Source organism: Anoplophora glabripennis, unplaced genomic scaffold, assembly GCF_000390285.2.
Source record: "Anoplophora glabripennis isolate ALB-LARVAE unplaced genomic scaffold, Agla_2.0 scaffold175, whole genome shotgun sequence".
In the NCBI taxonomy this organism is placed as follows: Eukaryota; Metazoa; Arthropoda; class Insecta; order Coleoptera; family Cerambycidae; genus Anoplophora; species Anoplophora glabripennis.
In genome coordinates, this window is record NW_019416926.1 from 362,991 (window position 1) to 381,490 (window position 18,500).

The 18,500-nt window shown below is 32.7% G+C and overlaps 1 protein-coding gene across 1 annotated transcript in view; it reads left to right on the forward strand.

Annotated features, from left to right (window-relative positions):
- The window catches only part of LOC108904788 (protein king tubby), a 113,216-nt gene that overhangs the window by 30,163 nt on the left and 64,553 nt on the right, over positions 1 to 18,500 (forward strand). Inside the window, exon 3 of the mRNA XM_018707464.1 lies at positions 4,492 to 4,581. Coding sequence (XP_018562980.1) covers positions 4,492 to 4,581 — 90 coding nt within the window. The remainder of the gene's footprint in view (positions 1 to 4,491; positions 4,582 to 18,500) is intronic.

Genomic DNA, 18,500 nt, shown 5'->3' on the forward strand with positions numbered 1-18,500 from the left:
TATAAAACCTATGACAAGTTGAGGGTTTTGTCATACTTTAAAAGTGTGCCAAAAGTGGGCGCTGTAGGTGCAATAGTTTTCGCACAATTCTATTTGTTTATAGCGGAGGCTCCAAAAGTTATGAACTTTAAGCCTCTGTACAGGCGTTAATTTTCAATCAAACATGATTCTGAAAGCGTCATTGTAATCTTAAAGACGCAATTAAGCGACCTATTAAAAAATATCACCGTTTTTTTGACATTAACATTCTCAAATTGTGCATTAAAAAACCGTGCGTTTTTCGCTTATAAACAATTTGAATAACATTGTTGCTATTTATGCTATCTCACCGAAAATAGATGCAATGGATAGCTGGCAAAAAAATACAGTTTTAAAATAAAAAAAGTACCCTCTACGACCAACAGGAGCCAAGATAAGAATTTTTTTTTTAAATCGTAGCGCAATTGTTTATAAATATTAAGACTTGAATTTTTCGCAAAATAAAGTTTACGACGTAAACTACGATTTCCCGTGAATTGCATTGAAAAATGTGGAAAATTAACGACTCACGAGCCCTTTAAAGAGAAGGTACTCGATAAGTAAACTATCCGGCGGCCGGCGGCGTGGTTGTGGGGGAAGCTACTTCATGCGGTCGCGCGGGCGAGAAAAGTTAAATCCAAAGTTCAAAAAGTGCGCGCTGTAAATTTTGCAATATTTCGGCTTCTATTCATGGTAGAAACTTATTTTTTTTTAAAATTGGGGTAACTCGACGAAAAAATAACAATGGGCATATTTATGAATTCGTAGAATAGCCCTGAACCCTAGAAAAAATGCATCTTTTATACTTAAATTTTTTTAATTTACAAAAATGTCAAAAATTATTGTTAAACGAAATATTAATACAAATTTTAATTTCGGAATTATTACTATTATTAAATAAATAAATGAAACTATCGTTCATTTAAAAAGTTATTTTTTTTACATATTAAGGCAAAGTAAACTTGTTTTTTCAATATTTTGTTAGCTATTTAATTACGATTTAAATGTAAAATTAAAGTGAAAATTCACAAATTATTTTCAAATTATTATTTATTGTTAAAAGATTTAAAAAAGAATAAAACATTTGAATTTATTGCAAAATTCTAAAAAATATTAATGAAAATAATGCGGTCGATAAAATTACAATTTTAACTTCTTGAAATTTTAATATATAGTTTTTTTATTATATTTATTACTAATTTTATACAAAAAAATTTTTGCAACATAATCAAGATTAATTAAAAAAATATTAATTACAACCATTTTCAATAATATAATAATACAACAATTTAAAATTTAAAATTGTTTCTATTTTTATGAGAAAATAATAATTTGAAAATAATTTGTGAATTTTCACTTTAATTTTACATTTAAATCGTAATTAAATAGCTAACAAAATATTGAAAAAACAAATTTACTTTGCCTTAATATGTTAAAAAAATAACTATAAATGAACGATAGTTTCATTCATTTATTTAATAATAGTAAAATAATTCCGAAATTGGAATTTTAATTAATATTTCGTTTAGCAATAATTTTTGTGACATTTTTGTAAATTAAAAAAAATTTAAGTATAAAAGATGCATTTTTCTGGGGTTCAGGGCTATTCTACGAATTCGTAAATATACCCATTGTTATTTTTTCGTCGAGCTACCCCAATTTAAAAAAAAATAAGTACCATGAATAGAAGCCGAGATATTGCAAAATTTACAGCGCGCACTTATTTGAACTTTGGATTTAACTTTTCTCGCCCGCGCGACCGCTTGGACGAGCTTCCCCCACCACCACGCCGCCGGCCGCCGGACAGTTTACTTACCGAGTACCTTCTCTTTAAAGTGCTCGTGAGTCGTTAATTTTCCACATTTTTCAATGCAATTCACGGGAAATCGTAGTTTACGTCGTAAACTTTATTTTGCGAAAAACTCAAGTCTTAATATTTATAAACAATTGCGCTACGATTTAAAAAAAAAATTCTTATCTTGGCTCCTGTTGGTCGTAGAGGGTACTTTTTTTATTTTAAAACTGTATTTTTTTGCCAGCTATATATCTATATCTCAGTGGCGTACCATTTTTTTCTATAAAAAAATTGAGATTATTACCCGTATGCGCGCCAATGATGAACATAAAATTCTTAATTGCGTGTCAAAAAATGCGCAATAACTACCTCTTAAAACCCACCAAATTTCATTTGCGCATCTCGACCGGTTTCAGAGCAATAAATTAAATCGTCAGTTTTTAAGAAAAATTTTTACACCCCGTATCTCGGAAAACGAATCATTTGCGAACATACGTTTATAAGCAAACTGCCATTATTTTCTCATGTAGAATCACCCCCTGAAATTTGTCGCACTTATTTACTAACACCCTGTATACAGGCTGTTTCCGAAAGATCTCCCGTAAATACAGGGGGTGATAGTACAATAAAAATAAGAATTTATTGTCTTATGAACTATACGTCTATCTCCTCTTGTTTTCGAGATACAGAGAGACAAAATAAAATTTTTTTAATATAATTTTTACGAAAATTTCCAAACGGTGCAAAATATTTTTATGAAATGTGGTATTCCGGGATTTTTAAGGATGCTAAAGAGGCTGGTCTAATTATTTTTTTGATATTTCATAGTTATTCCTACATTCCTATTACATTTTATGTTCAAATTTTTTTAAGGTTAGGTTTTTTACCATTCGGGCACTAATTTCTAATGTATAATTTTATTTTTTAAAAATAATGTACTCTTGTTAGAACTTCATAATGTGGGCGGTTTTAGAGAAAAAGGCTTTTAATTAAACTCTTTCAATATTACGGTGTATGAAATAAGTGACTTTTCTCAAAGTAGGCTTCTGTCAAAGCTTACTCATGGATGTCTCATAAACAACGCATACATTCTCAGTAATATTTTAAACTCTATTTAACGTTATATCAAAGTTTTAGTGAATGTAATTAGTCATTACTAACTACAGTCACTAAAATCACTAAGAATGTATACGTTGTTTAACATCCATCAATAAGTTTTGTCATAAGCTTACATTGAGAAAAGTCAATTATTTTATACACCGTAATATTGTAAGAGTTTAATTAAAAGTTTCTAGAAAACCGTACACATTAAGAAGTTCTAACAAGAGTACATTATTTTTAGAAAATAAAATTTTACATTAAACATTGGAGCCCGAATGGTAAAAAACCTAACCCTAAAAAAATTAGCACATAAAATGTAATAGGAATGTAGCATAACTAGGGCCCTCTCTGAAATATCCAAAAAATAATTAGACCAGCGTATTTGTCATCCTTAAAAACCCCGGAATATCAAATTTCATAAAAATATTTCGTACCGTTTGGAAATTTTCGTAAAAATTCTATTTAAAAAATTTTATTTTGTCGCTGTGTATCTTGAAAACAAGAGGAGATAGCCATATAGTTCATAAGACAAAAAATTGTTATTAATTGTCATACTATCACCCCCTGTATTTACGGGAGGTCTTTCAGAAACAGCCTGTATTTGTGTTTAGGTACACTAAATAACTTTTCATTTAAGCAAGATAAAACAAATAACTAAAATTTAAAAAAATCGATATTATTAAATATAGCAAACAATAAAAAGCATACAGGGTGGTTCAGGTTTAATCTGACTTCATGAATCGATAGACCAGGTTAAAATAATGTTCATTCATTATATAAACTTATTTCCTAAATTGCACCGTTTCGGAGATAGCGGGCGTTGAAGTGGGATTTTTTTCCCCGTTTTTCCCTCATAACTTTTGAACCACTCATCCGATTGAAGTGAAATTCGGAGCACAAACACTTCTTATGATCTTACATAAGCTGGTATACAGCTGTTTCATTGAAATTAATTAATTTTTTTGAAGTTTTGAAATAATGTAGGAGGGGGTAGCACACAAAATACACTTCTAATAGGGGTAGGTGGTTCAAACTTATGGAGCTTATGTAAGATCATATGGAGTGTTTGTGTTCCGAATTTCACTTTAATCGGATGAGTGGTTCAAAAGTGATTTGGGAAAAACGAACAAAAAATTCCTACGTCAACGCCCTCTATCTCCGAAACGGTGGGATTTAGGAAATAAGTTTATATATTGAATGAACATTATTTTAACCTGTTGTATCGATTCCTGAAGTTGTCCAGATTAAACCGGAATCACTCTGTATAATACCTCCTGTTTCTATGTGAAGTTATGAAAACTGCTGACAAAAATGAACATTTTGGCCACGATGCATAATTTATATTTTTTATTTTATATTATTTAATGCACATACCTACCTAACATTTGATGTTAAAGTAAAATGTACATATGTATTTTAATAATATTGTTTTTTTAGATCGTCTTAAGCTAACGTCCAATTTTTAATTAGAATTTATGGTTGTATGTATATTACTTTGTGTTGTTTTATCGAAATATTTTAATGTCAAAAGAATTACAAGAATTATGAATAATGTATAATTTTGAAAATAATTGTAGGTTATGATGGACCACTTCAATACATTATGGAAAAAGATCGGAATCCTGATCAAGTGACATCGGTGATTCCTATCTTGAACAACGTAGATGGTAAGTATTGTTAAAATGATGATGAGATAACTGTTACGATAGTTTTCCATAATAGGGTACCACCTATACCGATCGAAATAACTCATTTAGAGGGAAACAAAGAAAAAATTGTTATCTGGGCTTTTATAAGCGGAAATGGTAAAGGGGCTTATAATAAAAAAAATAAATGCATGAACGGGGATGGTGGAGGGTTGATTTGGGGGGGGGGGGTTGAAAATGGGTGAAGAGTGGTGTTATTGAGATTATCGGCGAAAGTTGACGTCAAAAAAAAATTATGCACCTCAAAAGATGTAGATGTAGATCACCTCAAAATTTCCGAGAAAAATATCGTTTTTCTCTTTTGGTTTTAGTTTTTTATTAATCATTTCCGCAAAAACAGTTTAATTTTTACGAATCTTGGTGAAAGTATAATAACCACAAATTTTCTTAAATAAAGAAAATCGAGAACTTTCAGAGATATTCATTTTTTTCGGCCCGAAACACCTTTTTTGAAACAAAAATTCTACTTAGAAAAATCGTCGTGCAGAGTTCTGTCGATGCTCAGTTTCTTGTTTTGACATATACGTTTTGGAAAAATAAAAAAAATGTAGTTCAAGAACTCAAAAAAAAAATCAAAATATGACTTGAAATAATGAATTTTTCAGTAATTGTCGAGAATTTGATTAAACTTTTAAAAAAATTGAAAAGAATACAAAAGAAACTGTTTCATTGTTTGACCCGAAACTTTATTTTTGTACAGTATCTAAATAAATAAATAAATAAAACTAAAAAAATGTGCGGTTATTACCTACATGAAGGTATATTTTCATCAAGTTTCATCAACATTAAGTTATTTTTGTGGAAATGAAAAATAAAAAAGCAAAAACAAAAGGAAAAACGATTTTTCAAATTTTTTTTTGAGGTTATGTTATAAGGTGACCTCTGCAAAAGTTGTAGATTTTTGCATGATGTACAACTTTTGTATTGGATACTTTTTTGACGTCTACTTTCGCCGGAAATCGCAATAATACCATTCTTCGCCCTGTTTCAATCCTCCAACCCACCACTAAAGCATGGTATGTTATGAGAAACAATAAAATGTTACTTAACTTTTAATATATTGCCTAAACTATAAACAGTAGTGCTGGACAAGCAATGTCAAAGACTACAAATATGTGAAACGTAGCTAGAACATACAGGGTGCCTCACGGTGACGGCCCATTAGAATTATTTCAGAGACTACTTCGATTTGAATTTTGAAAATTTGGGATACCGGGTTTTCGGGCATGCCCTTCTCAACTAAAATAATGGCGTCCACGTACCACTTCTGGTTATACCGGAAGTCGCCATCAACTTGCTTATTTTAAATGGAACACCCTATAAATTATTGCAATTTTGGATTCTACGTATTATTTTAGACGGACTTTTATGAAGTTTCCCTATTCCTAAAATTAACCGTTTTCGAGATATTTAATTTTTTTCAAAAAAATGGAGAGAAACAGTGACTAGCTTCAAACCGTGTGTATTTTATAGTAAGGATAAAACAACAATATTTATAGAGGGGAAAGCTAGACCCCTAAGCTTGCCCATCCATACTTTCAAAGTGGCTTAATTGCATACAAGGTGCTAGAAATTTAATGCCGAGTTTAGTTAATTTCAAACCTTCATAAATCGTTTTTTTTAATGGAGCACCCTGTATGTTTTTCTATATTCTGATACACAGTTTTATTCTCTTTTGAACGGTATCAGGGTTCCCTATACCTATCTTTTCTAGTTTTTAAGTTATCCAGTTATTTATTATTATTTATTTACAGACGTTGCAATGGGATTCTAAGCAGAACATTGTAATATGACATATCCCTATTTTCCACCAGTGAGCAGAATAAAGTTAAGAAGAATTCTAAAAAAATCAACTTCATACATGTGTGTGTGTGGGTGTGTGTGCGTGTGTGTGGGTGTGTGTGTGTGTGCGCGTGTGTGTGTGCGTGTGTGTTTATGGCTTTGGACATGTCAATTAGCCAGAGCGTATTTGCTTTTAACTAAATGCTTGATTTCTTTTTCCTATCCATAATTTTACTTTTGCGGTCTTTACACAATACTCAAAATTTACATTCTTTATTCTCAAAATGTTTCTCACCATTCTGTGCTTAAATCCTAATGTTATTGATTTGATTGAACTCAAGTGTTATTATTATTTTTTTGTTATTTATTTTTATTTAATTTTTATTTATTTATATATTTATTATTATTTTTTTTATATATTAAGAGAGCAAGTTTGAGGTGGTTTTCCTTTTTGTTTTACTTATTTTTTCTTTTTTTTTAATATACTTATATATAATTATACATATTGTGTTCTGATGATTACAATTTCAACAGTTTGCTGACCGCTGTGACTCAAATTTCAAGATTGGACTTCTTGATGTATTTGTAAAGGCTGTCATAGATGTTTAGGTTTTGGGCAGTCCGTAGATAGGGAATGTTGACTGGAAAAATTACCCCATTTTTTGATAATTCCTTATATAAACTGTCGCGATGTATTTTATACCGAGGACATTCTAGAAAGATATGTTGTAGGTCTCCAATTTCATTGCAGGGACAATATGGGTTGTCTGCAAGGCCTATTTTGTGTTTGTGTTTGGGATATAAACCATGGTTTGTTCGGATATGGCATATTGTCTTAATAAACATGGCGATTCGAAACTGATTTGTACCAAATGTTCTTTTGTATTAATGGTTGAACTTGTTTATAGTAGTTTCCAGTTCGACTCTGCTCAAATTTATCTTGCCATACATTCTTTAGAATCGCCAAGTAAAAGGCATCCAAATCTGATGGAGGCACAATATTTCGGTCTGAATAATTGCTTGTTGTAACAGCATCTTCAAGCTTGTCCACTATTTCATTGGCTTCTATGCCTATCCTTTTATCCAGACAATCTCTATGCTTTTGTGACTTTTTATCATCTTGTGTACTGTCAGGATTTCCGCTTGGATATTGTCGATCTTGTTTACTGCATTTGAGTGTAACTTGTCTACTATGCTTTTGCAGTCGGTGAAAATTACCACGTTTGGATTACTTAGCGTATTTGAATATTTCATAGCTTGCAAAATTGCATATTGTTCAGCTTTGAAAATGGAAGCTATATCTGGAAGTCTAAATGTTTTGAACAGCTTAGTGTTTCGATGGTAGTAGGCGCACCCTACTTGATTGTTTATTTTGGAGCCATCTGTGAAAATGTGTTCCGATTTTGACCATTTACTATTTAATTCATGTGTAAATAAGGTCTTCGCACATGGGGAATCTATTTTTAGGTAGGTAACTGGTTTTGACTGGAGTTACTAAATCTTCGAGTTCTGTAGAAAAATAAGGATCTAATTTATCCGTGTGTAAGTGTGGAAGTTGTTCCTGAACCTTTAAATAGGAATTAACTAATTAATGGGAGACTTTTTGGAGGCCTAGTATCTTGAAGAGTCGTCAATTCATGTATGCTATTAATTAATTGTCTCTCTTTAGAAATTAATCTTGTTATAGTTCTGTCACTTAAGTATTGTCGTCTTAATTCTAGGGGGGTTTAAAACTTTTTTTCTAAATGTGTATCTGCTGCTGTCGCATATAAGATGCTATCATAATCTATAATTGATTGTACCAAGGATTTGCAGAACAGGATTGCATTGGGTCGGCCTCCCAAGATTTTTTTGTGAATACTTTGATGATGTTGTTTGAATTTTGTGTTCTTTTTAGTATTTGTTGAATTTGATCTTTCCAAATGAGCTTTCTGTCTAACAATATGCCTAGGTATTTTACTGTACTTTTTGTTGAGAATTCATAGGGCCCCAATTTTGTTCCCGACTGGAGCTGGATTTTTGTGCGACTGAACAAGCATGTGGCAGACTTATTTTCAGCTACAGTAAATCCATTGATATCAGTCCATATTTTTATTTTTTCCATAATCTTAGATAGATGGACGGTGCATTGGTTGACTGTTTTGTTTTGAGTGTAAATACAGATGTCATCGGCATACTGAATTACTTTTACGTTGTGGTCCAGGGAATTTGTGAAATCCATGGTGTATATAATAAACAATAGGGGGCTCAGAATGCTCCCTTGAGGTAATCCAATGGATGAATGCCTACATTCGGTAATCCTGTCTCCGATTTTGAGATGTATTCTTCTATTTGAGTACATATTAATAAGGTTATTTATTTATTTATTTATTTTATTTTATTCACCCAATGGGAAAAACCCAATTACAGGATGAATATTACAGCTACAATAAATACACATTAACACAAGAAACATAAACATTTAAAATAAGTATAAATAAAAATTACCAAAAAGTACAAACCTTAATCAGAAACAATGGTCAGTCAATCAATAAAAAAAATAACAAAACGGTAAAGTCACATGGGAATTAATATATCTAAAATCATTACCAACAACAGAAACAACAACATAAGTAGGTAATATAAAAAACTAACAAGAAATTAAAAATCCGATAACTCAATTGTGAGAATAGAAAATTCTTTTAATATGTGCTAAAGAAGTATTGAAAATGTCCAGGCTATTCTCCATATTATGATAATTAAAAAGCATTTGATGTAAAGGAGACCACCGCAACATGTTAGTGCGCGAAGAAGGAAGATTAAACAAACTATTTGATCTGGCATTTATTCTAGGAACACGGTAATTTATTTGTGTTGTAAGCTCAATGCAATCAATATCGTGGTTGACAATTTTGTACAAGAACATTATCGAGTACATAACCCTCCTCTTAATTAAACTATGCATTTCAAACCTATCCAATAACAACTCCTGAGGATATCCCAGAGCTGGATAGACTCCATCTAAGATAAAACTGGCCGATTTAAGAAACCTCCTCTGCACTTTTTCTAATGATGTTATGTAACTATTATAATAGGGAGACCAAACCACAGAGGCATACTCCAACTTGGGTCTAACAAAGCACGTATATAAGGTACGTAATGTAGACATATTCTTAAAGTCCTTACTATTTCGGAGAATAAAACCCAAATTTTTGTAAGCACCTGTGACAGATTCAGCAATATGTGCAGAGAAGGTTAATTTTGGGTCAAAGATGACCCCTAAGTCCTTAATATGCTCAGGTCTAACCAGTACCTGATCACGTAGGCTGTAATTAAATAGAGTAGAATTAGTTTTACGGGAGAAAGACATTACATTGCACTTCGAAGCGTTTAAGGGGAGCCGATTATTATCACACCAAATGGTAAGCAAATTCAAGCTGTGCTGAAGCCTATTACAATCAGATACAGAGTTGACATTAGTATAAATTTTCAAATCGTCAGCATACATTAAAAAATTTACGTTAAAGTTTCGCGCTATATCATTGATAAAAATAATAAAAAATAGTGGTCCTAGTACTGACCCTTGAGGAACGCCTGATGTTTGACTAAATATGTCTGATTTGTAACCACGATATTGCACAAACTGAATACGATGTGATAAATAAGATTTAAACATAAGTAAAAGAGAATTATTGATACCAAAATTGTGTAATTTACGAAGTAATATACCATGATCTAATTTGTCGAAGGCTTTAGTGAAATCAGTATATATAACGTCCACCTGACCTCTCATATCCAAAGTCTCGGCAATAAATTGAGTAGCACACACAAGATTGGACACTGTTGATCTACCAGGCATGAAGCCATGCTGCTCAGGAACAATTAGGTTTTTAGCATAAAAAGAAATGTGTTCGCGAATAATAATTTCAAATAATTTAGAAAAGTTGCATAAAATAGCAATAGGTCTGTAGTTTTCAACATCCTCCTTGTTACCCTTTTTATAAACCGGACACACACGAGACTGTTTCCATAAATCAGGGAAGGTGTTAGATTTAAGGATTTGATTAAAGATCGTGCATAACGGTTTGGAAAATAAGCAAGCACAATCCTTGATAATAAAGGCCGGCAAGTTGTCTGGACCCATTGTCATATTTGCTTTCAGTTTCTTTATAGAATTTAAAATTTTATCTTCAGTAATTTCAGGAATATGTGGGATGTCATTATCGTTTACATAGTATTGTGAATTTAAATCAAAATTGGTGGAATCAATAAAGGAGTTAGAAAAGTAACTAGCAAAGGCGTTGACTATGTCTTGGGGATTATCGCAATTAGACCCATTATATGACATTGAGGACGATATACCAGTAGAACCCTTTTTTGAGTTTACAAAGTTCCAGAATTTTTTAGAATCGCTCATAATTGTATTTTCGGACTCTAGTATATAATTTGTATAAGCAATCTTGATGGCAGATTTTACCTGGGAACGAATATTTTTAAAGTTAATATAATCATTAAGTTGTTTAGATTTTTTATATGAACTCCAAGCATGCTTTTTATTCTTCAAGAGAGTTAACAATTGACTATTAAACCAGGGCGGATAAATTTTACTCGTAGGTCTTTTTAAGGGAACATATTCATGGAGGGCATCATTTATTTTGTTATAAAACTGTTGAATTATATCATTTACCGACAAGTCAGTAGAAAGCGACCAATCAGTAATGCTAAGTTCATTATATAAACCAAGAAAATCTGTGTGTTTAAAGTTGAATGAATGATTGTTTTGCACTGGAAAAATATTGGAATGTTTGCTGTATATATTAACGCTTACATTTAGAGCAGGATGATGAGGATCAGCAGATAGTAAAGGCTGAGGAGATCGGAGTACTCTACAGTAAACATTTGCAATGACAAGATCCAGAATTCTGCTATTAACATTAAAAATTTGATTATATTGTTCAAGTTCAAAAAAACTTATAAGTTGCCGCAGAGCGATGGTGCAACGAGAGGAAACTCCAACAACATATTCCGGTATATTAAAATCACCGAAAATAACAATCTTGGAGCCATATATATCATATAAGGATATAATACAATCGAACAGGCGTTCGTAAGCTTCACATAGCGTATTTGGCGGAATGTACACTGTAATAATATAAACAAAGTAATTAGAAGTTTTTATTTTTGCAGCCACTACATCTATACTGGGGATGTCATTGAGAGCAGGACAAATTAATTTAATGTCATATAGACAAGCATTTAATTTTCTATTGATAGCTAGTAGCACGCCACCTCCTCTAACCTTATCAACTGCATCAAAGTTTCTATCGGCGCGAAATACATTGAAAATATTTAAGTCAAATAACTCAGCGTCATGTATACCTGAATGAGCCCATGTCTCACATAGAGAGATACAATCGAACTGATCAATAAACGAATTTACAAACAATTCTTTAGTTTTTGTACCTAGACCACGCACGTTCTGATAATAACACGACAATAAACGTGAATTAGAACTTTCTTCTACATTAGTTTGTTTGGAATTTAAGTGATAATCATGGGCGTCTAACAATGGGGGTAATTGCTATTGTAAACCTAATACATTATTTTTTAATTTTAACAGATTTTGTTGATAAACAAAGCAGGTTTTATCCCAAGCAGCATGCTTGACATCAACTGCTGATTGTTTGTTACTTTTATTAAAATTTACACAGTTTACACAACAAAGCTGCTCAGAGTTACACTGAGAAACCGGATGGTTAAGCGAACAGCGAGGACATATATCTGATTGAACAGTACAAGTTTTATGGATGTGGTTAAATCCATTACATTTGAAACAACGCCTTACGTCAAGGGCATCAAACACATTGCAATAGTCATATCCGATAAATAATTTACCCTGCTCAAGAATATTATGATAAGTTAATTTATCTGTCTGGAGAACAGCCTGAAATATTTTACTATGTTTCTTTAGTTTGGTTATAGACACAATTTTACAGGTAGAATTAGAGTTTATGACATTCTTATTTTGCTGCAACAAAAAGTCTAAAACTGTCTTATCATCAAGTTCCTCAGTAAAACCTTGTCAATTCCATATATAGTCCGAATTGGATCCAGTTTGCTTTGTTTGTTTGCCATATTTCGTGTTGGATGAAAGGATTATTTGGGGGGACCTTTCATATTGCACTATAATTGGTAAATGGTTTGATCCATTTGGGTCATTTATCACTGACCAAGACAATAAATGATGAATATCTGGACTGCACAAAGTTACGTCAATTGCGCTTTTCCTGTTACCCGGGTTGTTTACCGGTGTCGAACTTCCGCCGTTTAAGCATACTAAGTCGCAGTGGTCAATGGCATCCAATAATTGTTTACCATATGCGTCGTCACATTCACAACCCCATGAAACATGATGGGCATTAAAGTCTCCCGTTATGAGACATGGTTTTGGAAATGAGGAGAAGAAATCGATTCACTGGTTTGTTGAAATTTTTGTTTGTGGATTTATGTAAAGGGAGATCATGGTTATTTCTATGTTATTTATTTTGGTTGTGATTCCTATTGCTGGAATTAATAAGTTGTCTAGTATTTGTATTTGTTTAAAATAATGTCTGGTTTATAACAATATTGCCACTCCCCCTTTACTGCCTGATCAATCCTTCCTTACAATATTATACCCGAGGAAGCTTACGTAGTTGTTTGGCTTGAACCATGTTTCAGACAGAAATGCTATATCAACATTTTCATGGTGTAATAGATGTTCTAAATTTGGCTTGTTAGCTACTGCAGACCTACAATTCCATTGACAAAAGGTCATGGAGTTATTTAATGCTGCGAATGTGACAGCTCATTTACATGTCGTTCTCTAATTAAGTTTCTTAGAGACGACTGACGACTCAAAATTTGTATTTTCTTTGAGACCGCTTATAATTTGTATAACTAATTCTAAAATGAGGTTAGTTATAATTTGTGTAACTAATTCTAAAATGAGGTTAGTTATATCATCTTGAGCATGGTGTATACTCTCGTAAATTGAATTTGTGTGGATATTTCTCGTATAAGAATCTTGCTCTAAAATACCTAATAATGGTAATTATTTCATTGCGTGTTATAAACGTTGGGTCTGGTGACATCATTCTTATTCTTTTTGTTGGCATATTGTTTTCTGTGTTTTTTTTAATGTTTTTGTATGTGTTGTGTTATGTAAGTTTGGTGAGTGTCTTTCGAATGTGTTATCGGGTGCTATTTGCGAATAGGGATTACTATTAACTGGAATCGACCTTGAATTTTGACCTACTGCTACTGAAGCGTATGAATTTTTCGGTATTTTTTTTGCCGCGTCATTGTAACTAATGTTTAATTCGCTCATTGCAATTTTGATCTGCTTTTACCTTTTAAATTCTGGGCATGCATTTAGGTTGATTGAATGTTGATTTCCTTTGCAGTTAAAACATATGGGAACTGCCTCGTTTCTACTTATTCTTTTTGCCCTATCAACTTCAAAATTGCAATGATGGTCCACTTTTTTAATTTTATTTTTAATTGTGTCTTCGGAGTACTCCAGTGGTATGCCCTTAATTACTTCTTGCCTAAACACCATAAATTTTGGTATGTACGCCTCTAGATTATTTTTCTGAAAGATATTTGTTACGTTTTGGTCTGTTAGGTAGTCAGCACTAAATTGGGTCCTTAAAGTTAACTCTTACTCTATTCCTTCCTATGGAGTCTATACTTTTAATTTTAGTGTCTAGTGTGGGCCAGTTTGTTAATATGATGTCACCTACCTTTTCAGAATTGTTTTCTTTGTATACTTGGTACGGTCCAAAGTCGTATCTGTTGTATTTATGTACATCTCGCGACTTAGTCGTAATTTGTATATTGTCCGTATTACTAGTTCTTGGAAAATCCATTTCCATGTCTGAGTTGAGATCCTTCTACGTCGGGGGGTCTCCCCCCGCTAGTTACACTCATAGTCATTCAAGTACATATATTTAATTGCTTTTCTAGAACACTTATCTTATTGAGCACTTATTATCTATGTTATTGATTGTTCAATAAATACTAAAATTATTAACTTAAACTACACTATTTTAGCACTAACACTTCTTATTTCTTATCTCTGATTGTTGTGTAACGTCCATTCTCTTCGAGTGCCCGTTTACAACTGAACTTCATGTTGATAATAATAATGCACTAAGATAAAAGAATGACTTACAAAAGTCATAAGTGTTCAATATGACCCCCATTAACAGAGATTCTAGTATTAGAAATAACACAGATAGTCACCACTTTTGCTATTTCAGTTGCAGGCAATTCATGGACGCTCTTCGTATTCCAGCAATCAACTCTTCTTTTGAAGCAATGGGTGTAGAATAAACTTTTTGTTTTATTACTCTCCAAACATAAAAATCTAATGGAGTGAGGCCGGGAGACCTCACTGGCCAATTCCACAGTCCTAAGCTCCATCTCCATCTATCTTCAAAATATATTTCAGTCAGCTGTTGATTGATTTGATTGTGACAGTGAGGTGGAGTCCCCTCTAATTGATACCGACACTTCCTTAGTTGGTCTAAAGGTATATCGTCATTTAAGTCAAATGTGTACACATGAGTAGACGTGTTTGTGTGAGCTCTGTTATACCTGCTTGAGTAGTGGTGTTTTTTCTAATAGTAGCCCCTGAAACTGATACTGTTCGCACTATTGTATGACAAAGAAGTAGTAGCAGCAAATACTTTTGTGTCTGGTGCATATAACTACAGGTTTTTGCATTGGCTCAAATTCTAATCTTATCAATGAAACATAGTTGTGGTCAAGTAATCAAAATGCCTAGTGGTACAAGAAGTTGTAGTAAGTCAGAGGAAGATAATCTGGAAAAGATTATTAACAAAGTATGTGCAAATTTTGTTACACAATTAGAAGAAAAACTTGTTTCTAAGTTAGAATCGGCTAGAGGCTAAGTTGTCTCAAGTGTGTGATTCTTTAACAATCTTGAGTAGTTCTGTAACTTCTAATACTAAAGCTATAACTGAGCTCCAAGATTATTGTGAAACTCTAAAGCAGTTCAAGAAACAAAATAGTCTGTGCATAATGGGCCTAAAGGAAACAGAAGGTGAAGATTTATCTCAGCTAGTTTCGTCTTTTGTGTTGAATTANTGACCGCTGTGACTCAAATTTCAAGATTGGACTTCTTGATGTATTTGTAAAGGCTGTCATAGATGTTTAGGTTTTGGGTGGTCAGTAGATAGGGAATGTTGACTGGAAAAATTACCCCATTTTTTGATAATTCCTTATATAGACTGTCGCGATGTATTTTATACCGAGGACATTCTAGAAAGATATGTTGTAGGTCTCCAATTTCATTGCAGGGACAATATGGGTTGTCTGCAAGGCCTATTTTGTGTTTGTGTTTGGGATATAAACCATGGTTTGTTCGGATATGGCATATTGTCTTAATAAACATGGCGATTCGAAACTGATTTGTACCAAATGTTCTTTTGTATTAATGGTTGAACTTGTTTATAGTAGTTTCCAGTTCGACTCTGCTCAAATTTATCTTGCCATACATTCTTTAGAATCGCCAAGTAAAAGGCATCCAAATCTGATGGAGGCACAATATTTCGGTCTGAATAATTGCTTGTTGTAACAGCATCTTCAAGCTTGTCCACTATTTCATTGGCTTCTATGCCTATCCTTTTATCCAGACAATCTCTATGCTTTTGTGACTTTTTATCATCTTGTGTACTGTCAGGATTTCCGCTTGGATATTGTCGATCTTGTTTACTGCATTTGAGTGTAACTTGTCTACTATGCTTTTGCAGTCGGTGAAAATTACCACGTTTGGATTACTTAGCGTATTTGAATATTTCATAGCTTGCAAAATTGCATATTGTTCAGCTTTGAAAATGGAAGCTATATCTGGAAGTCTAAATGTTTTGAACAGCTTAGTGTTTCGATGGTAGTAGGCGCACCCTACTTGATTGTTTATTTTGGAGCCATCTGTGAAAATGTGTTCCGATTTTGACCATTTACTATTTAATTCATGTGTAAATAAGGTCTTCGCACATGGGGAATCTATTTTTAGGTAGGTAACTGGTTTTGACTGGAGTTACTAAATCTTCGAGTTCTGTAGAAAAATAAGGATCTAATTTATCCGTGTGTAAGTGTGGAAGTTGTTCCTGAACCTTTAAATAGGAATTAACTAATTAATGGGAGACTTTTTGGAGGCCTAGTATCTTGAAGAGTCGTCAATTCATGTATGCTATTAATTAATTGTCTCTCTTTAGAAATTAATCTTGTTATAGTTCTGTCACTTAAGTATTGTCGTCTTAATTCTAGGGGGGTTTAAAACTTTTTTTCTAAATGTGTATCTGCTGCTGTCGCATATAAGATGCTATCATAATCTATAATTGATTGTACCAAGGATTTGCAGAACAGGATTGCATTGGGTCGGCCTCCCAAGATTTTTTTGTGAATACTTTGATGATGTTGTTTGAATTTTGTGTTCTTTTTAGTATTTGTTGAATTTGATCTTTCCAAATGAGCTTTCTGTCTAATAATATGCCTAGGTATTTTACTGTACTTTTTGTTGAGAATTCATAGGGCCCCAATTTTGTTCCCGACTGGAGCTGGATTTTTGTGCGACTGAACAAGCATGTGGCAGACTTATTTTCAGCTACAGTAAATCCATTGATATCAGTCCATATTTTTATTTTTTCCATAATCTTAGATAGATGGACGGTGCATTGGTTGACTGTTTTGTTTTGAGTGTAAATACAGATGTCATCGGCATACTGAATTACTTTTACGTTGTGGTCCAGGGAATTTGTGAAATCCATGGTGTATATAATAAACAATAGGGGGCTCAGAATGCTTCCTTGAGGTAATCCAATGGATGAATGCCTACATTCGGTAATCCTGTCTCCGATTTTGAGATGTATTCTTCTATTTGAGTACATATTAATAAGGTTATTTATTTATTTATTTATTTTATTTTATTCACCCAATGGGAAAAACCCAATTACAGGATGAATATTACAGCTACAATAAATACACATTAACACAAGAAACATAAACATTTAAAATAAGTATAAATAAAAATTACCAAAAAGTACAAACCTTAATCATAAACAATGGTCAGTCAATCAATAAAAAAAATAACAAAACGGTAAAGTCACATGGGAATTAATATATCTAAAATCATTACCAACAACAGAAACAACAACATAAGTAGGTAATATAAAAAACTAACAAGAAATTAAAAATCCGATAACTCAATTGTGAGAATAGAAAATTCTTTTAATATGTGCTAAAGAAGTATTGAAAATGTCCAGGCTATTCTCCATATTATGATAATTAAAAAGCATTTGATGTAAAGGAGACCACCGCAACATGTTAGTGCGCGAAGAAGGAAGATTAAACAAACTATTTGATCTGGCATTTATTCTAGGAACACGGTAATTTATTTGTGTTGTAAGCTCAATGCAATCAATATCGTGGTTGACAATTTTGTACAAGAACATTATCGAGTACATAACCCTCCTCTTAATTAAACTATGCATTTCAAACCTATCCAATAACAACTCCTGAGGATATCCCAGAGCTGGATAGACTCCATCTAAGATAAAACTGGCCGATTTAAGAAACCTCCTCTGCACTTTTTCTAATGATGTTATGTAACTATTATAATAGGGAGACCAAACCACAGAGGCATACTCCAACTTGGGTCTAACAAAGCACGTATATAAGGTACGTAATGTAGACATATTCTTAAAGTCCTTACCATTTCGGAGAATAAAACCCAAATTTTTGTAAGCACCTGTGACAGATTCAGCAATATGTGCAGAGAAGGTTAATTTTGGGTCAAAGATGACCCCTAAGTCCTTAATATGCTCAGGTCTAACCAGTACCTGATCACGTAGGCTGTAATTAAATAGAGTAGAATTAGTTTTACGGGAGAAAGACATTACATTGCACTTCGAAGCGTTTAAGGGGAGCCGATTATTATCACACCAAATGGTAAGCAAATTCAAGCTGTGCTGAAGCCTATTACAATCAGATACAGAGTTGACATTAGTATAAATTTTCAAATCGTCAGCATACATTAAAAAATTTACGTTAAA